The sequence below is a fragment of the Bubalus bubalis genome, chromosome X (assembly GCF_019923935.1).
Source record: "Bubalus bubalis isolate 160015118507 breed Murrah chromosome X, NDDB_SH_1, whole genome shotgun sequence".
NCBI classification, from domain to species: domain Eukaryota; kingdom Metazoa; phylum Chordata; class Mammalia; order Artiodactyla; family Bovidae; genus Bubalus; species Bubalus bubalis.
In genome coordinates this window covers 62,782,918-62,804,825 of record NC_059181.1, presented here as the reverse complement: position 1 = coordinate 62,804,825, position 21,908 = coordinate 62,782,918, and the positions used below count along the sequence as shown (strand labels likewise).

Genomic DNA, 21,908 nt, shown 5'->3' with positions numbered 1-21,908 from the left:
TTCAACATTATATCAGTTTCAGGTGTACAACATAGTGACTTGATATTTTTGTACCTTACAAAATGATCACCGCAAGTTTAGTTGCCTGTATTCCCTATACTGTACATTATGTCTCCATGACTTATTTATTTTAAAACTGGAAGCTTGTGCCTCTTGATTTCTGTCACCTAGTTCACTCATCTCCCCACCCCACTGCCTGATTCCTTTCTTGACAGCACGCATCTGGAGTAGCTTCCATCACATGGAGGTGGTGTGGATAGGAGCAGGTCATGGCTCAAATGCCAGAGACTCACTGTTTTTACTGAAATTCTGTTGGTTTTTGTTTAATAAATATTTTTCGATTGCTGTATGCCCTTAGGACACTTTCCAGAGACCTTAAATGGTTGTTTTAATGATTTATCCAGGCAGATGGTTGTTTCACGGGGGAGAGAGAGAGTCCAAGAACTTCTTAATACCACGGTTGCAGAAGTTCTGTTTTCATTGATGATTTTAAAAACTGGAAGTAGAAGGTTTAATGTACCAACAGAGACCTCTATGAAACAGGGCTTTCAATAAGGCTATTATAATATAGGCCAGCTTTATACCTTTGTTAGCAAGCTGAAAACTCAGTTTGGTAGCTCTGGGTCTTTCAGAGTTTTTAAAAAGAAATTCTTCAAAACAATGGCTTCAATTTAGTATAGTTCACCAAAATTTTATTGACTTCCTTCCTTGGAATACCAATTTTATGGTGAGTGATCTTTGTTTTGCTTTTAGGTGTTTTGAAAACCTGAGGCTCATATTCATACATTATTTGCAGTTATCAGAATGTCCCATAGATAATATAGTATGGTAATTAAAGCAGATAACTGAAAGTCAAATTTCTTTTCTCCCCAACCCCTTGGTCTCATTTTCAGTATTAATCTAGGAAATATTAGAAATCACTTAACTGCTAAACTGGTTCATTCAGCTGCAAAATGGAACTAATATTGTGTGTCACAAGGGTGTTGTGAAGCATAATAAATATTGCTGAAACATTTGTTTTCATGAAAACTCATGTATTTGTTTTATTATAAAAATGTATTTCTTACACTTTAAAATGTGCTCACAAAGCAAGGGCTTGTACATACATGTAACACAGTTTTATATAGTATATATAGCCAAATGGAGAAGAGCAATACTGTAATTATGGTGTTGATTTATTGAATATATATCCTGAGGAAATTGTGGTTTTCTAAAGTCAGAAAATATTGCTTTATACAGTTGATTTTTATGTATTAATTGGCTAATAATCTGTTGTAGAACAAAATAGAAAAGCTGCAATTAAGTATAATTATCACATGACTTCTTAGTAATATGTAATGTTGAAAAAAAAGTATTATTTGAAATAAATGTGTATATATATGTTCTTTTTTCCTTTTTAAATTACAGCCAAAGCTTTGATATTGGGAAGACGGATAGGAATTCTGTTGAGCCAGAAATGCTGGTAAGAATCATGTTAAATATTGCAGAAATAGGTTGAAGAAATGCAGTTTATGTTATTTTAATAAATTTATAATAATCCATCCTTCTATTTGTGAGTGTTCATTGGGCACATCACTTAATATCTCAGTGTTAGTTTTTATAAAGTTGATAAACTTATGGAATCTACCATCCAGGTAGATTCTTATACTCATGAGTTAATACATGTAAAGTGCTTAGGACAATGTTTGGCTATATACGTTTTAGCTTTTATTTACATGCTCAAAAATTTTAGGTTTCCTGTTCCACTCAGATAGTACATGCCTGGTATGGAAGTTTAATTTTACTATTTAATCAAATAAAATGTGATTATGTAATAGATCTGATATAAAGCTAATTTAATAAATGCCATAACAGAACTGAATTTTTTTGAATATCCATCTCTGCTTCTTACCATTATTACAATATATCAATCAAAATGTAACTGAATACTTATATACATCTAGCATTGTGGTAGATAGGGAATAAAAGAGAAACATAAAACATTGCCTCTTTCCTTAAGAAGTTTATGTTTAAAAGATGAAACTAATATAAGTGAATACAATGGAATATTATTCAGCCATGAAAAGGAAAGAATTTCTGATACATGCTACAACATAGATGAACCTTGAGGACATTATGCTAAGTGAAGTAAGCCATTCACAAAAAGACATACTGTATGATTCCATTTCAATGAGGTATCTTGGTTTGTCAAATTCATAGAGACAGAAAATAAAATGGTAGTTGCAGAGGTTTGGAGAGAGGAGAACATGGTGAACTATTGTTTAATGAGTATAGAGTTTCAATTTTGTGAGATTTAAAGAGTTCTGGAGATGTATGATGGTGATGGTTGTACAACAGTATGAATATACTTAATATTACTGAACCATGCACTTAAAAATGGTTAAAATGATCAATTTTTTGTTATGTGTATTTTGCCACAATTAAAAATAATAAGATTATATTATGATAGTGTCATATATTAGAATTTTATACAGCAATGAGAATAGCTTACAATAATTGTAACTATGTCCTCACATATAATGTTGAACAGAGCAAAATACAAGGTAGTATATACTGTATATTTACATAAATATGAATGCCAAAAGCATGTAGACCTAATACATGGTGTTAAAAGTCAGATAATTGGTTACCCTTGTTTTGAATAGTGTCTGAAAAGAGGTATGAGATGAGACTAATGTTCTGTTTCTTGATTTCTGTGTTGTTAATATATGTTTGTTCACTTTGAGAAAATTCTGAGTTGTACCATTGAGATTTTTGAACTTTTTCTGCATGGATTTTTGACTTCAATTAAAATGTCAAAAGAAGATTAAAAAGAGTACAAGTGAAACAATTTGAGAAAAATAAGTCACAGACTGTGTGGTATTAAGCTAAAGTATGCAGAAGGGTATACAAAATAGGGGAATATTAGTGTTGACTAGAATATTTGAAGAAGTCTTCTGATGACTTCCCTGGTGGCTCAGTGGTAAAGAATCTACCTGCCAGTGCAGGACAAATGGGTTCTATCCCTAGTCCAGGAAGATGCCACATGCTAAGGAGCAACTAAGCCTGTGCACCACAACTATTGAGCCTGTGCTCTAGAGCCCGGGAACTGCAACTACTGAACCCTTGAGCCACAGCTACTGAAACCCTTACATCCTAAAGCTTGTGCTTCACAGCAAGAGAAGCCACCACAATGAGAAGCCTGCACACCATAACCAGAAAGTAGCTGCTGCTTGCTGCAATCAGTGAAAAGTCCGTGCAGCACTGAAGACCCAGCATAACCAATAAACAAAAGAAGAAAAAAAAGGAAACCTTCTGGTAGGAGATAGACCTGAAAAGCAGATGGAATTCGTATAGTTAAAAGGGAGGGAAAAGGGAATTCAAGGCATGATCTAGTTGAGAAGACATCTGAAGGAGGAAATGAAGATGGAAGATAGGAATTAAGTGTGATTGATACCTAATATTCATATTGTGAGGTATGGAGAAGTAAGATTATGAAATAGTTTTTCTTTCATGCTAGTAATACTTTATTGGGGTATAACTTTTATATATATATATATATATATATATATATATGATAAAGTTATGACCAACCTAGATAGCATATTGAAAAGCAGAGACATTACTTTGTCAACAAGGGTCCGTCTAGTCAAGGCTATGGTTTTTCCAGTGGTCATGTATGGATGTCAGAGTTGGACTATAAAGAAAACTGAGTGCCGAAGAATTGATGCTTTTGAACTGTGATGTTGGGGAAGACTCTTGAAAGTCCCTTGGACTGCAAGGAGATCCAACCAGTCCATCCTAAAGGAGATCAGTCCTGGGTGTTCATTGGAAGGACTGATGTTGAAGCTGAAACTCCAGTACTTTGGCTACCTGATGCGAACAGCTGACTCATTTGAGAAGACCCTGTTGTTGGGAAAGATTGAGGGCAGGAGGAGAAGGGGAAGACAGAGGATGAGATGGCTGGATGGCATCACCAACTCGATGGACATGGGTTTAGGTGAACTCTGGAAGTTGGTGATGGACAGGGAGGCCTGGCATGCTGCGGTTCATGAGGTCACAAAGAGTTGGACACAACTGAGCGACTGAACTGAACTGTACAAATGTTAAGAGTATACAGCATGATGAATTTCAGTTTATCTATATAGTCTTGTAACTACCACACAGATCAAGATATAGACATTTCCATCACCCTTAAATGTTACCTTGGCCCCTTTCCAGTTAACAGCTATTCCTACCCTCCTGATAAAACCAGTATTCTGATTTTTATTGTAGATTATTTTTGGCTTTTCTTGAACTTTGTATAAATGAATCATACAGTATGTACTGTTTTATTTCTGGCTTCTTTTGCTTAACATAATAGTTTTGAGATTCATCCATTTTGTGTTATCTTTCTGATTATTTGACCCTTTTACTATTACAGAATAACTGCAGTCTTTTTCAGAGATGCCATAATTACTCCATCAAAGTCCTCTGGAGGAGTTTATAAGTCGAAAGTTGTTCCATGATAATAATAATGATATTAAGTACATTATATCCATCTTAATTCTTGAATTAAAAAACTCAAAAATGTGACATCCTAAATGTCCTTTCTCAAAGATTCACAGAGCCATAATGTGCTTAACATTTTTTTTTTTAAGTTAGAAGACCACCTTTGTCTGGTCCTACTTTCCTCACTATACTTAAAGGTAGAATATTCATGGAAGTAGGCCTCCTTCTTTCAAAATGTGAATCTGTAGTTAAACAAGTGTGTGCTGACTAGACTTACTCTCCTTATCAATGTAGACCTGGCTGGAGAAACTGACTTAATTAAGAAATACTTTATTAATTTTAAAACTTGGCTGAGTTGGGAGAAATCTTCTCTATAGTAAAGAGTATCTGTTCCTACTGAAACAGTGGTCCAGTTGGTTAATCTCAACTAGGCTATAAAGACTTTGAGAGAAGAATTATGTCTTTCTATTTATTGCTTTTGATGGATGCCTAATATAATGCTGCCAAAACAGTAGGTGATAAGATGATTACATTAAATATTGCTGGGCTTTAACTTCCTTATTTTTAAAGTGGGAATGAAAAAGTACTTTAGCACTAGAAAACTGTTAAGAAAATAATTATATTAACAGAATTATATTAAATTCAAATAAACTATTACTATAAAATTCTCAGACGGTGTTTGGGTAACATAATGATGAGATATATCCTAGGACTATGTCATTGCTTAAGGAAATGCTATTTCATAATTATGACTGAGGTTTGAGAAATGCCTGTCACTGTGTAAGTCATAGTCAGCTATTGTATTGCAGTTTAACCCTCAACTATGTGTGTGTGTGTTTTCTGTTTTCAATTATAGGCTAAAGTTCTGCGGTTACTAGCCACTGCTTACTTGGATTGGGACAGCAGCGAATATCATGATAAGGCTCTCAACCTTATAAACCTAGCAAACAAGGTATAAGAAGTTTTTACTTTGAATATTATCTTAATGCAATTTTGAAAGCATTGATTTGCATTTTGAAATCCAGTTTAGACATTTGCTCCAGTAATCCTTTTTTTTAAAATAACATATTGTGACAGTTTCTTCTGCAGTGCAGGAAGGAAGAATAAAATATACTAATATGACAACAGATATTTTTGAAAAAATTTTCTTTTGTACAGAACAGAAAGTGTTGTCTACTGTGAGTAAACTTTAGGATAAAAAAGAAATGATGAGAAAATAGATAATGGGATTTAGTTTAAAAAACAACATCAGTGTTTCACATTAGTTCATATTCGTACATTCAAACACACACACACACATACACACATATATACACGTGTACATACTTTATACTCCTGAACAAGGAACACTGATAGACTGATAACTGTTTAAAAGAGATTCAGTTAGGATCAATGTGTCTTATTCTGTAAGGCAATTAAATATACTAATATATTTTTAAAGGTTTTTTTTTTTAATTTTTCAACAAAATGAGATGCATGAAAGGGATAGTTTAATCAGGATATTAAATTGAGAGACCATTTATTTGAACTATATTTTCTTGAAATTTATGTCACATGGATGGGGTTATTTAATGCTGAAAAGCTTTTATATTAAATTTTTAAATTTAAAAACATTAATATACATGAACATTTTCCAAAGTTGCATCCTGTTTTGTTTTGCATTTGCTGAGATGGAAGTCTAGATAAAAAACAGAATCCAAGACAATTGAGGTGGTTGCGTACTGGCTACATGGCTTCTTTTCAGCATGTGTTTTTGTTCACTAGATGTAGAAGTTACAGTTTTTATAACAATAATTGTTCATCTACCTTAGTCCTGACATATCACATTTAATAGGCTAATTATTGATCATGGATATCAATAAACTGGGTGTGTTAGGATTTCAGTGGCAGTATACATATAAAAGACAAAAGTCTTTTAAGTTTACATTTGTTTAAATGTACATAAGTTTAAAGTTTACATTTGTAAACAATTTCAAACCTAGAGAAAGACTGAAAGAATAATAGTGTGAAGAATACTTGCCTATATACTTTACCCAGCATCACCTGTTATTAACATTTTGTGCATTCTATTTCTCTATATTGTTCAGTTCAGTTTAGCTGCTCAGTTGAGTCCGACTCTTTGCAACCCCATGGACTGTAGCACACTAGGCTTCCTTGTCCATCACCAACTCCTGGAGCTTGTTCAAACTCATGTCCATTGAGTTGGTGATGCCATCCAACCATCTCATCTTCTGTCATCCCCATCTCCTCCTGCCTTCAATCTTTCCCAGCATCAGGGTCTTTCAAATGAGTCAGTTCTTCCCATCAGGTGGCGAAAGTATTAGAGTTTAAGCTTCAGCATCAGTCCTTCCAATGAATATTCAGGACTGATTTCCTTGAGGCTGGACTGGTTGGATCTCCTTGCAATCCAAGGGACCCTCAACGGGCTTCTCCAACACCACAGTTCAAAAGCATCAATTCTTTGGCGCTCAGCTTTCTTTATGGTCCACCTCTCACATCCATACATGACTAATGGAAAAACCATCGCTTTGAGTAGATGGACTTTTGTTGGCAAAGTAATGTCTCTGATTTTAATATGCTGTCTAGGTTGGTCATAGCTTTTCTTCCAAGGAGCATGCGTCTTTTAATTTCATGGCTGGAGCCCAAGAAAATGAAGTCTGTCACTGTTTTCATTATTTCCCCTCTATTGCCATGAAGTAATGGGACAGGATGCCAGTCTTCATTTCTTGAATGTTGAGTTTTAAGCCAACTTTTTCACTCTCGTCTTTCACTTTCATCAAGAGGCTCTTTATTTCCTCTTCACTTTCTGCCTTAAGGGTGGTGTCATCTGCATATCTGAGATTATGGATATGTCTCCCACAATCTTGATTCTAGCTTGTGCTTCATCCAGCCCAGCCTTTCTCGTGATGTAATCTGCATATAAGTTAAATAAACAGGGAGATAGTATACAGTCTTGATGTACTTCTTTCCCAATTTGGAACCAGTCTGGTGTTCCATGTCCGGTTCTAACTGTTTCTTCTTGAGCTGCATGCAGGTTTTTCACGAGGTAAGTAAGGTGGTCTGGTATTCCCACATCTTTAAGAATTTTCCACAGTTTGTAATGATCCACACAGTCAAAGGCTTTGGTGTAGTCAACAAAGCAGAAGTAGATATTTTTCTGGAATTCTCTTGCTTTTTCGATGATCCAACGGATGTTGGCAATTTGATCTCTGGTTCCTCTGCCTTTCCTAAAACCCACTGAACATCTGGAAGTTCTTGGTTCATGTACTGTTGGAGAATTTTGAGCATTACTTTGCTAGTGTGTGAGAAGAGTGCAATTGTGCGGTTGTTTGAGCATTCTTTGGCATTGCCTTTCTTTGAGTTTAGAATGAAACCTGACCTTTTCCAATCCTGTGGCCACATTGAGTATTCCAAATTTGCTGGCATATTGGTTGCTGCAGTTTACAGCATCATCTTTTAGGAATTGAAGTGGCTTAACTGGAATTCCATCACCTCTAGCTTTGTTCGTAGTGATGCTTCCTAAGGCCCACCTTACCTCACACTCCAGGATGTCTGGCTCTAGGTGAGTGATCACACCATCGTGGTTATCTGGATCATTAAAATCTTTTTTATATAGTTCTTCTGTGTATTCTTGCCACCTTTTCTTACTGTCTTCTGCTTCTGTTAGGTCCATACCGTTTCTGTGCTTTATTGTGCCCATCTTTGCCCATCTTTGCATGAAATGTTCCCTTGGTATCTCTGATTTTCTTGAAGAAATCTCTAGTCTTTCCTATTCTATTGTTTTCCTCTATTTCTTTGCATTGATCTCTGAGGAAGGCTTTCTTATCACTCCTTGCTATTTTTTGGAACTCTACATTCAGATAGGTATATCTTTCCTTTTCTATTTTACCTTTTGCTTCAGCAGATTTTTTTTTTAACCTAAGGAACTATATTTGAAGTCTGTAAAATGTGTAAGATTCCTTAAAGAGAGTGTAGGAAAAGGAGTATTTAGTTTTATAGAAGCTGTAAGCCTCACAGTAAGGTGCTAGGAGGATAAGAGGAACACCTTAAAGTGGGTATAATACCCACTAGATGGGCAAAAACTTAGAAGTCCAGTAATTCCAAGTGTTAACAAGGATATGGAACACTAGAAATTCTTATCCACAACTGATGTCAGTGTAAAGTGGTATACCTCTTTGGAACTGCAAGTATGAGTCATCCTGCTTTGTTGTGTTTCCAGGTTGTTTTGACATTCCTTGCACTTTCATATGAATTTGGGAATTGATTCCCAAATTGATCAGCCTATCAATTTCTACAAAGATGCCAGCTGGGAAATTGATTGCATTGAATCTATATCAATTGGGAGATTACTTCTATCTAAACAGTTATAAGTTTTCCAATCCAGGAATATGAGATGTGTTTTCATTTATTTAGGTCTTCTTCAATTTCTTTCAATAGTGTTTTATAAGTTTCAGTGTAGAAGTCTTGCCCTTATTTTTAAAATTCATTCCTATGTATTTTATTCTTTTTTGTTGCTATTATAAATGGAATTATTTTCTTACCTTCACTTTTGGATTGTTCATTGCTAGTGTATAAAACATGTTTTGAGCTCAAGACATATTCGAATATGCCCATTAGGAAAGATGGTAATGTAAAAAATTATAATGCATTCTTAGTTTATTCTTGTATTGATATCATCATTATTTGCAATTGGTTATAATACCTGTGGTTGCTTTCCCTAACTTTCCATTCCTCAGGCATCTCATGTATGAATTTACAGAGCATGGAACTAATGAATATAGTGTCCATGTAGATGTTGATTAATGTTGTAGAAAGAAAAATTCTGTTCTGTGAGCCTAGACTGCACTTTTAATTGTAGACAGCCGTTTCAAAATGTACACTGTCAGGCAGAAGTAGAACCAAGTCCAAGTAGCAAGGACTTGGAAAAACCATTCTGAGTATATTGTTATTAATAGTAAATGTGACAGGCATATTATAGTATGTTTATTTCATTCAACCATTATTAGCAAAGGACTTTAGTTGTTATTAAGATTTCAAAAGAAAGCAGATCTAATTGATGTGTAGGGTTTTGCTTACCAAGATAAGAATATGGTCTTATATTCTCACAGTTTAAATATTGACCTTGCCATTAAATGCTTGCCACTCAATAGACGTGTTTACATGTTCTTTTCCATGTACTGTTCCATTTAGATTGAATAAAATATCAGAAAATAGCCTCATGGGTAGTCTGGATATTATGATTTGATATTTTATAATTTTGATTTCCTTTAATCATGAGTCATCTTGGTGTGGTTTAGTGAAATAGGCAATTACTTTAAAATTGTCTTTTACATTCTACAGTTAATATCATTGTGATTTCTTTGTTTAAAATAGGAACAGTTAGATCCAGTTGGGCTTTTCTTAAAGGTGAAAATCCTCTTGAAGGGTGAAATAGATAATGAAGAACTTTTTCAAAGTAAGTAACATCTCTGTGTGTGAAAAGTACAGAAATATTAATACCAATTTGTTGACTGTAGGATATTTTGTATTGTACTAGCATAGGTATAATTTGATGGTGACTGAGAAAGAAACTGAGTACATAAAATTGTCAGGAAGCAAAGGCGAAGGAAGAGAACACAGTAGCAAATTTAGCAAGTAATAAAGAAAAAAAGAGCAAAGTAAAAGCTATCAGTTTTCCTTTAGTCTAGCAGAAAATTGCAGCTGCCCAACCTGCCCATCATGAAAAAAGATACCTATTGCTAGAAAAAGCCTTTGCATTACTGTGCCTTTTATAATTACTTGTCTGTGAAGTGAATGTGAAAGTCGCTCAGTTGTGTACGACAGTTTCAACCCCATGGACTGGAGTCCATGGGATTCTCTAGGCCAGAATACTGGAGTGGGTAGCCTTTCCCTTCTCCAGGGGATCTTCCCAACCCAGGGATTGATCCCAGGTCTCCCGCATTGCAGGCGGATTCTTTACCAACTGAGCCACAAGGGAAGCCCAAGAATACTGGAGTGGGTAGCCTATCCCTTCTCCAGTAGATCTTCTTGACCCAGGAATCAAACTGGGGTGTCCTGCATTGTGGGTGGATTCTTTACCAACTGAGCTATCAAGGAAGCCCAAATACTTGTATAAACATTGCTATTTGTTTTTTGAAATTCTCAAGGAACTAGAATGTGCATATGTCAGCATGAACTCATATGGAGCTCTGAGTCATTTGGCAAGTCACTTAAATTTTCTGTGCTTCAGTTTCTTCAGCTTTAAAAAATGCATAATATTAATGTCTATCTCATTGTGTTGTTTTGAGAATTCTATGAAAAAAGTATGTAAAGCATTTAGTTCCATGCTTGGTACATAGTTAGTGTGCAATAAATATTACCTATCATTTAGTTATTATGATTACTACTATTAACTGTTATTACTACTATATAGAGGAATTAAGTGAGGCAAAATATCTCTCTATGCACACTGACCTAACAGTATTTCAATTATGCTTAGTCATAAAACTAATTTAAAATTTTTAATGTGTACATGCTTTATTTTTTACTGTATAAAATATAATCATAGAGCTGTATTATTTTTGGTATATAAAATTATATGTTAGTATAACTGATTATCCAATAAATAATAGCAATTTATAATAAGTAGGACAGTAATCAAATTTGGAAGTTGCTGTAAGTTTAGTGCCTATTTAGTACTACTGAAACTTTCTGTGATTTCTAGAATATTAGCCAATCATCAGGAGATCACAGGATCTGAAATACATAGAGGATTCTGCATCTCTAGGTAATAGTATCAGCTCTGATATGCACAGGCTGAAATCTTTTTGGAGCCAGAAAGACAACTTCATTCTTTTTTTGCAGTATGGGAATAAACAAACAAACCAAGCAATTAGAGGAATAGTCTTATTCAAACTAATATAGTGTAGGAAGATCAGAGAGATTATTGAAGTTACCTAGTTTGAAGTTAATTCCTATTAAATTTTTTAAAATCAAAATGTAGAAAAGAAACAATTTAAAATGAAATTATTCCTTATTTCCAGATTGTTTTTACTTAATTTGGTCTAGATACTCATGATAGAGTAATGAAATTGCAACATCAGGTTATAAACTAGGAAACTTCCATGAATTTAAGTTTTGTGTAGTTTAAAATAATACAATTATCTTTCATTTTGTTATATTAAAAGTATTGGTATATATGAAACTTACATTTTTATATGTTCATTTCTTTGCTAATGAAAGTACTTTTAAGAATCATCAACTTAACTACTGTCATTGGAACTTCACTGGTATTTTTTATAGTAGAGAAAGTAGACATTTTAAAAATATTTAATGTTTTTTATTATGAAAAAGTAGTACATATCCACTGAAGAAGTTTTTGGAATATACTAAAAATACTTATTGTCCACCATGCACTGTATATTAGCTCTGTGGCAGCAGAGATTTTTGTGTGTTTTGTCTACTGCTGGATTCCCAGCACAGCTCCCTGGCACAGAGAATACGCTTGTTAGCTATTTGTTGAATAAATAATCTAAGCACAATCCCTTTTAGAAATTTGATGGTTTATTTTCAGTATTTTTCTATTTTAATTTGCTATTTTACAGACTTTATAGACAGCCTTTGTTTTCCAATTTTTTTTTTACCAATCTTATAATTCATATTGGTGCATATTCATTTTTTAAATGGAAAACACAGTTTTATATTTAACAATTTTAATGGTTGCATAGTAATTTGTCACTATCGTATAGTGGAGACTCAGTATGCATCATTTTTATTGTCATAATCTGTGTTGCTTTTATAAATAATATCTTTGTTCGTTACATTTCCCCACATTTATTTCAGGTGACTTTTCAGAAGTACAATTTCTGAAATAAAGAGAATCATAATAGCAGCTGTCATTTATTGAATGCTTACTAAGTACTAGCTCTTTTGCTATGTAATTTACATGTATTATCTTACGTAAGTCTCTCAACAACCCTGAGAGATTGGTGATTTGTTCCCCACTTTACAGATGGCAAAACTAAAGTCCAGAAAAACTAACTAAATTGACTATGGCTATAAAAGTGGCAAGTGATTTCGAATATGGATCTGTCTGACTGACTTCATATCCCAAGCTCTTAATCACTGGGTTTTTAGCATATAGTACTCAAATTGCTTTTCAAAAGGTTACTTTGCCTATTTCACTGCATTCTCTGCAGCATTGGATATTACTGGCATATAAAAAGGCTTTGATAAATTGTTAGGCAATACATGATATATGGCAAACATTTAGAAAGTAGATTTTGAACAAAGGAAAATTATTGAAAATAGCTAAGCTTCCTCAAAAATGAAACTGATGTGATTATTTCATTTTTTCTTTTTGTTAGATGTTATGGAAATTCTACATTTGGGCATGACTATGAACTTCTGTCTGAATATTGTTAAACTGCTGATGGATCATGACAGGTATAGAAGAATTGATGTTCTTTTTTTAAAGACTAACATTTTTCTAAGGTTTCCATTAACATAAGTTGAATTATATCTGTTTATATCTGTATCTATCTATACCCATATTCACAAAGCACAATATTTGGCATTGTGCTAATCAAATTAGAAGATGGAACTGCTTGCTTACTGATTTAAACAATAAGTTCAGTTCAGTTTAGTCTCTCAGTCCTGTCCGACTCTTTGCGACCCCATGAACCACAGTACACCGGGCCTCCCTGTCCATCACCAACTCCCGGAGTTTACCCAAACTCATGTCCATTGAGTCAGTGATGCCATCTAACCATCTCATCCTCTGTCGTCCCCTTCTCCTGCCTTCAATCTTGCCCAACATCAGGGTCTTTTCAGATGAGTCAGCTCTTTGCATCAGGTGGCCAAAATATTGGAGTTTCAGCTTCAACATCAGTGCTTCCAGTGAACACCCAGGACTGGTCTCCTTGAGGATGGACTGGTCGGATCTCCTTGCAGTCCAAGGGACTCTCAAGTCTTCTCCAGCACCACAGTTCAAAGCATCAATTCTTTGGCACTCAGCACGCCTTATGTGCAATTAGTGGCAATTAAATTGACAATTAGTGGCAATTAATTGTTTCACATCTGAGTTTCTACAGTGTACCAGTTATTTTATTGCTGGGCACTGAAGATATAGAAATTAAATAATATGCAGTCTCTAGTCTCAAGAAGATCACTGCCTAATGGGGAAGAGTAGTTCAAAATTATGAAATAAATACAGTAACAGTTATTTTGGTATTATACCAAAGAGGTACTTATGAGTGGATGATTTATAAAGATAAAATTATTCTTGCCAGTATATTTAGCATTAGCATTGTATCATTTTGAGTTAGTGTACTTACTCTTGCTGCTCTTGCTTTTATTCAACCATATTGATAACTAATTTACCAGCCCCACAGTATCTTCAAGACCTATCATTTTTCAACATTTTCACATTAAAGCCATAAACTATACAAATAAGGAATCTTGCTATCAGAGACTTCTAATATAGGAAAGAGAAGAAAGAGATGAAAGTGAAAGACACTATGAAAAATAAGAATTGGGGACTTCAGTACCCCACATGTAGCAGTAGATCATCCACACAAAAATCAACAAGGAAATATTCGACTTCAGCCATACAGTAGGTCAGTAGACCTAATAGACATTTATAGAATATTCCATTCAACAGCAGCAGAACCCACATTCGTCTCAAGTCCACATGGAATGTTCTCTAGGATTGATTATATGAAAGTACACAAAACACGTCTTAGCAAATTTAAGATCGAAATCATTATCTTTTCTAGCCACAGTGATATGAAACTAGGAATCAACAGTAAGAGGAAAGCAGAAAAATATGCAAATATGTGGAAATTAGCAACACTTATCAACCAGTGGGTCAAAGAAGAAATAAAAAAGGGAAATTTTAAAAATCTCAAAAAAATGAAAATGGAAACACAATACCCCAAACATATAGGATGCTGCAAGAGCATTTCTCAGAGGGAAGTTTATACCAATAATGCATATCTTGGAAAAATAGGTTGCAAATAAGCAACCTAACTTTACATCTCAAGAAACTAGAAAAAGGATAAACTAAACTCAAAGGTGATAGAATGAAGGAAATAACAAAGATCAGAGCAGAGATAAATGAAATAGAGGCCAGAAATAAAATAGAAAAGATCAACAAAACTAAGGAGTGGTTTTTTAAAAGATAAGCTAAATTGACAAACTTACTGTTAGATTAAAGAAGAAAAGTCAGAAATGAAAGAGGATACAACTGGTACTACATAATACATAGGGGAAAAAGAGGGTATTTTGAGGGATTATATGCCAACAAATTGGATATCCTAGAGGATAAATTCCTAGAAATGTACAACCTACCAAAACTGAATAAAGAAGAAATAGAAAATCTGATCAAACTAATAGCAAAAAGATTAAATCAATAATCAAAACTTCTAGACACAGAAAAGCCCAGGAATAGATAGTTTAACTTGTGAATTCTACCAAACATTTAAAGAATAATTAACACCAGTTCTTCTCAGACCCTACCAAAAAGTTGAAGAGAAGGGAATACTCACAAACTCATTTTACAAAGCCAGTCCTGATACCAAACCAGATGTGGACACTACAAACAAACTAAAGAACAATATTCCTGATGGATATAGATGCAAACATTCTCAACAGAGTATTAGCAAGTCAATTCAATAGAATATTAAACTGGTTAAATAACATGACCATCTGGAATTTACCCCTGGGATACAAGGATGGTTCAACATAGGCATATCAATAAATATATTAATAGAATGAAACATAAAAATGATATGATGCTCTCAATGGATGTAGGATAAAAAAGTATTTGACAGAATATAACATCCTTTCATGAGAAAATACTCAACAAATTGTGTATAGAAGGAACATACCTTAACATAAAAACATATGACAATCCCACTATTAACATCATATTCAATGGTGAGAGATTGAAAACCTTTCCTCTAAGGTCAGGAACAAGACAAGGATGCCCACTTTTATCATTCCTGTCTTCAGTGTAGAACTGGAAAGTCCTAGTTAGAGCAGTTAGATGGGAAAAAGAAATAAAAGGCACCTAAATCAGAATGAAAGAAGTAAAATTATTCATATTTTAGATGATATGATCTTATACATAGAAACTTCTTAGGACTTCACTAAAAACTATTAGACCCAATAAAGGAATTCAGTGAAGTTCAGTTCAGTCGCTCAGTCATGTCTGACTCTTTGCGACCCCATGAATTGCAGCACGCCAGGCCTTCCTGTCCATCACCAACTCCCGGAGTTCACCCAAACTCATATGCATCGAGTCGGTGATGCCATCCAGCCATCTCATCCTCTGTCATCCCCTTCTCCTCCTGCCCCCATTCCCTCCCAGCATCAGAGTCTTTTCCAATGAGTCAACTCTTCGCATGAGGTGGCCAAAGTATTGGAGTTTCAGCATTAGCCATGAAGTGATGGGACCAGTTGCCATGATCTTAGTTTTCTGAATGTTGAGCTTTAAGACAACTTTTTCACTCTCCTCTTTCACTTTCATCAAGAGGCTTTTTAGTTCCTCTTCACTTTCTGCCATAAGGGTGGTGTTATCTGCATATCTGAGGTTATTGATATTTCTCCTGGCAATCCAGCTTACGCTTCCTCCAGCCCAGCATTTCTCATGATGTACTCTGCATATAAGTTAAATAAGCAGGGTGACAGTATACAGCCTTGACGTACTCCTTTTCCTATTTGGAACCAGTCTGTTGTTCCATGTCCAGTTCTAACTGTTGCTTCCTGACCTGCATATAGGTTTCTCAAGAGGCAGGTCAGGTGGCCTAGTATTCCCATCTCTTTCAAAATTTTCCACAGTTTATTGTGATCCACACAGTCAAAGGCTTTGGCATAGTCAATAAAGCAGAAATAGATATTTTTCTGGAACTCGCTTCCTTTTTCCATGATCCAGTGGATGTTGGCAATTTGATCTCTGGTCCTCTGCCTTTTCTAAAACCAGCTTGAACATCTGGAAGTTCACGGTTCACATATTGCTGAAGCCTGGCTTGGAGAATTTTGAGCATTACTTTACTAGCGTGTGAGATGAGTGCAATTGTGCAGTAGTTTGAGCATTCATTGGCATTGCCTTTCTTTGGGACTGGAATGAAAACTGACCTTTTCCAGTCCTGTGGCCACTGCTGAGTCTTCCAAATTTGCTGGCATATTGAGCGCAGCACTTTCATGGCATCATCTTTCAGGATTTGAAATATCTCAGCTGGAATTCCATCACCTCCACTACCTTTGTTCATAGTGATGCTTTCTAAGCCCACTTGACTTCACATTCCATGATATCTGGCTCTAGGTGAGTGATCACACCATTGTGATTATCTGGGTCATGAAGATCTTTTTTGTACAATTCTTCTGTGTATTCCTGCCACCTCTTTTTAATATCCCCTGCTTCTGTTAGGTCCATACCATTTCCGTCCTTTATCGAGCCCATCTTTGTATGAAATGTTACCTTGGCATCTCTAATTTTCTTGATGAGATCTCTAGTCTTTCCCATTCTGTTTTCCTCTTTTTCTTTGCACTGATCGCTGAGGAAGGCTTTCTTATCTCTCCTTGCTATTCTTTGGAACTATGCATTCAAATAGGAATATCCTTCTTTTTCTTCTTTGCTTTTCACTTCTCTTCTTTTCACAGCTATTTGTAGGGCCTCCTCCAACAGCCATTTTGCTTTTTTGCATTTCTTTTCCATGTAGATGGTCTTGATCCCTGCCTCTGTACAATGTCACAAACCTCCATCCATAGTTCATCAGGTACTCTGTCTCTCAGATCTAGTCCCTTAAATCTATTTCTCACTTCCACTGTATAATCATAAGGGATTTGATTTAGGTCATACCTGAATGGTCTAGTGGTTTTCCCTGCTTGCTCCAATTTGGCAATAAGGAGTTTGTGATCTGAGCCACAGTCAGCTCCTGGTCTTGTTTTTGCTGACCTATAATGAAAAGGACATATTTTTTGCATGTTAGTTCTAGAAGGTCTTGTACGTCTTCATAGAACCGTTCAACTTCCACTTCTTCAGCGTTACTGGTTGGGGTATAGACTTGGATTACCGTGATATTGAATGGTTTGTCTTGGAAATGAACAGAGATTATTTTATCGTTTTTTAGATTGCATCCAAGTACTGCATTTTGGGCTCTTTTGTTGACTATGATGGCTACTCCATTTCTTCGAAGAGATTCTTGCCCGTAGTAGTAGATATAATGGTCATCTGAGTTTAATTCACCCATTCCAGTCCATCTTAGTTTGCTGATTCCTAGAACGTCGATGTTCACTGTTGCCATCTCCTGTTTGTCCAGTTCCACTTTGCCTTGATTCATGGACCTAACATTCTAGGTTCCTATGCAATATTGCTCTTTACAGCATCAGACTTTGCTTCCATCACCAGTCCCGTCCACAACTGGGTGTTGTTTGTGCTTTAACTCCATCCCTTCATTCTTTCTGGAGTTATTTCTCCACTGATCTCCAGTAGCATATTGGCATCTACCGACCTGGGGAGTTCCTCTTTCAGTGTCTTATCTCTTTGCCTTTTCATAATGTTCATGGTGTTCTCAAGGCAAAAATACTGAAGTGGGTGCCATTCCCTTCAGATGGGTCGTTAATACCTACCCATCTGAAATTTTTCCAAAAAATTGTAGAGAAAGGAACACTCCCAAGTTTATTCTATGCAAAGCTACCATCACCCTGATATCAAAACCAGACAAAGATATCCTCAAGAAAGAAAATTATAGGCCAGTATCGCTGATGAACATAAACATAAAAACCCTCAACAAAATACTGTCAAACTACATACAAAAACACATAGAAAGGATCGTACACTGTGATCAAGTGTGATTTATCCCAGGGATGCATGGATTTTTTAATATATGCAAGTAAATCAATGTGATACATCAACATTAACAAATTGAAAAATAAATCCCATATGATATTCTCAATAGATACAGAGAAAGGTTTTGACAAAGTTCAAAACCCATTATATTTCAAATGTTTAATTAATTTTTTAAAGAAATTAAAAATTTTTGTGGTAAAATATATAAAACATACCATCTTAACTATTTTTAAGTATACAATTCATCAGTGTTAAGTTCACTTAAATTGTTAAGTGTGTTACATTGAACATTCATAGTGTTTAAAGTACATTAAGAAAACTCTTGAGCTCTTTTCATCTTGCGGAATTTCAGCTTTGTACCCATTAAGTAACAAGTGTCTGTTCTCCACTTTCCCCGTCTGTGGCATACACCATTCTACTTTCTATGAATTTGACTACTGTAGGTACCTCATATTAGTGAAATTATACATTATTCGTGCTTTTCCCATTATTGTATTTCACTTAGCATAGTATCCTCAAGTTTCATCTGTGTTGTAGCATGTGTCCGAATTTCCTGCTCTTCAAAGGCTAAATAATATTCCACTGTTATGTACTGCATTTTGTTTATTCATTCATCCATTGATGGAGACTTGTAATACTTCCACCTTTTGGCTATCGTGAACAATACTGCTATGCCCTTGGGTGTAAAAATATCTCTTTGAGACCTTATTTTTTGTTATTTGAGTTTATACAAAGTAGAATTAGTAGATTATATAGAAATTATTTTTAATTTTTTAGAGGAATCACCATACTGGTTTGCATAGCAGCTATACAATTTTACATTCTCACCATTAGTGCACAAGTTTTCCAAGTTGTCCACATTCTGGCCAACATTTTTTTGTTTTTTTTGACAGTAGCTATTTTAATGGGTATGACGTGGTATCATTGTGCTTTTGATTGCATTTCACTAATGGATTAGTAATATTATCTTTTCATGTGATTTTTTCCATTTGTATATCTTTTTTTGGAAGAATGTCTATTCAACCTCTTTGCCCATTTTATTTTTTTATTTTTTTCTTTTCCATAATCATTTATTCCAGGACATTGCATATACTTCTTTGTGTTATACAGTAGGATCTTCACATTTTATTTTATTTTATTTTTATTATTTTTTTTTTTAGCCTTTCAGTTCTGCATTTTATTTTTTATTTTTTTTTAAATTTTATTTTATTTTTAAACTTTACATAATTCTATTAGTTTTGCCAAATATCAAAATGAATCCACCACAGGTATACATGTGTTCCCCATCCTGAACCCTCCTCCCTCCTCCCTCCCCATTCCATCCCTCTGGGTCGTCCCAGTGCACCAGCCCCAAGCATCCAGTATCGTGCGTCGAACCTGGACTGGCAACTCGTTTCATGCATGATATTTTACATGTTTCAGTGCCATTCTCCCAAATCTTCCCACCCTCTCCCTCTCTCACAGAGTCCATAAGACTGTTCTATACATCAGTGTCTCTTTTGCTGTCTCGTACACAGGGTTATTGTTACCATCTTTCTAAATTCCATATATATGCGTTAGTATACTGTATTGGTGTTTTTCTTTCTGGCTTACTTCACTCTGTATAATCGGCTCCAGTTTCATCCACCTCATTAGAACTGATTCAAATGTATTCTTTTTAATGATCTTTGCCCATTTTAAAAGTCAGTTGATTTTTTATTGTTTTGAAAGTGAAAGTTAGGCACTCAGTCATGTCTGATTCTTTGTGACCCCATGGACTGTAGCCCACCATGCTCCTCTGTCCATGGAATTCTCCAGGCAAGAATACTGGAGTGGGTTGCCATTTCCTTCTCCAGGGGATCTTCCCGACCCAGGGATCGAACCCAGGTCTCCTGTATTGCAGGCAGACTCTTTACCAACTGAGCCACCAGGGAAATCTTTCTTTGGGAAAATGTCTAATCAACCTCTTTGCCCATTTTTAAGTCAGTTTTGTTGTTGTTGTTGTTGTTGAGTTTATATATCTGGATATTAATGGTGTATCAGATGTATATTTTGCAAATATTTTCCCCTGTTTCATAGGTTGCCTTTTCACCCTTTTGATTGTATTCCTTGATACACAAAATGTAAAAATTTTCACATAGTCCAGTTTATGTTTTTAATTTTGTTTTTTTGTGCTTTTAGTGTCATATCAAAGAAATTGTCAAATCCAGTGTTATAAAGGTTTTCCCCTATATTTTCTTCTATAAGTTTTACATTTTAGGTCTTGCTTTTAGGTTTTTGATCCATTTTGAGTTTGTTTTTTTATATGATGTAAGGTGATTTCATCAAAGAATTTTCACCAGTTTCATTCTTTTGCTTATGGATATCCAATTGTCCCAGCACTGTTTATTGAAAAAATTATTTTTTTTCCTTCATGGAATGGTCTTGGCACCCTTGTTGAAAATCATTTGACCATGTATGTGAGGTTTTCTTTTGAAACTCTTATTTTATTCCATTGGTGTATGTGTCTCTTTATGCCGGTACCACACTATTTTGATTACTGTATCTTTGTAGTAAATTTTGAATCATGAAGTATGAGTCCATCAGCTTTGTTCTTCTGTTTCAGGATTGTTTTGGCTCTTCTGGGTACCTTGATACCCTGTATGAGTTTAGGATGGAGTTTTCCATTTTTGCAAAAAATATCTTTGGGATGTTCACAGGGATTGCATTACATGTGTAGATCAGTTTGGGTGTGTTACCATCTTAACGATACTAAGTCTTCCAATCCATGAACTCTTTGCATTTAACATAGTCATTATCTACTGTTATATTATTTGTGTAATGAAGCATACTTTTTAAAGGAGTTGTTGACCGAGGGAATTGGGAAATTTCTTTTCATTCTTTCAGTTTTATTAAGATATAATTGACATTCAGCACTTTGTAAGTTTAAGCTGTACAGCATGACTTGAGAAGATAATCAAAAGGTACAAAGTTCCAGTTATAAAATAAATGAATATTGAGAGTGTAACGTACATGTTGACTGTAGTAAACAGTGCTGTATGGTATATTTGAAAGTTGATTCTAGAGTAGATCATAAAAGTTCTCATGACAAGGGACTAGTAAATTTCTAATGTCTGTTCGTGTATCGTCACTTCATATATCTCATGTTCCAGTATTTATAAATTGGCATCAGTTTTGGAGAAAAAGAATATATTAAATATTAGTAGAGAGATGATTATCTGGTGGTATATATTTATTTATAAGAAGAAAATGCTTGTGGCTTGATAAATTAAACAGGAAGTGAATTAAATTATCTGTTATTGACAAATAGTTTTGTTGAGATATTTAATGGTATTACTTAAACTCAGATATAGTTTTATCTTGCCTGTTTGGGTAATGCTCAAACAAATTTTAGGCTTGTTAATTAAAAAAAGTTATTTTATTCACACCACTTAAAATTGTGTTTTCTTGAACAGAGCCTCTGTTGGATTTTATTTCCTGAAGATTATCTGTGAACATTTTCAGTCATCAGAAGATACTAGTAAAGCTCAACTGCTCCACATTGACATGCTTTTACAAAGGAAGGAAGACTTGTTTGCAAAGGAGAAGGTTGAAGAAATCATTATAGGTCAGTAGGATTTTTGCAGAT

General features: G+C 34.8%; 1 protein-coding gene across 1 annotated transcript in view; it reads left to right on the top strand.

The window, feature by feature from the left end:
* The window catches only part of TEX11 (testis expressed 11), a 211,524-nt gene that overhangs the window by 85,538 nt on the left and 104,078 nt on the right, over window positions 1–21,908 (top strand). Inside the window, exons 10-14 of the mRNA XM_025276046.2 lie at window positions 1,408–1,462; window positions 5,327–5,422; window positions 9,844–9,925; window positions 12,816–12,894; window positions 21,736–21,887. Of these exons, the coding sequence (XP_025131831.2) occupies window positions 1,408–1,462; window positions 5,327–5,422; window positions 9,844–9,925; window positions 12,816–12,894; window positions 21,736–21,887 (464 nt within the window). The remainder of the gene's footprint in view (window positions 1–1,407; window positions 1,463–5,326; window positions 5,423–9,843; window positions 9,926–12,815; window positions 12,895–21,735; window positions 21,888–21,908) is intronic.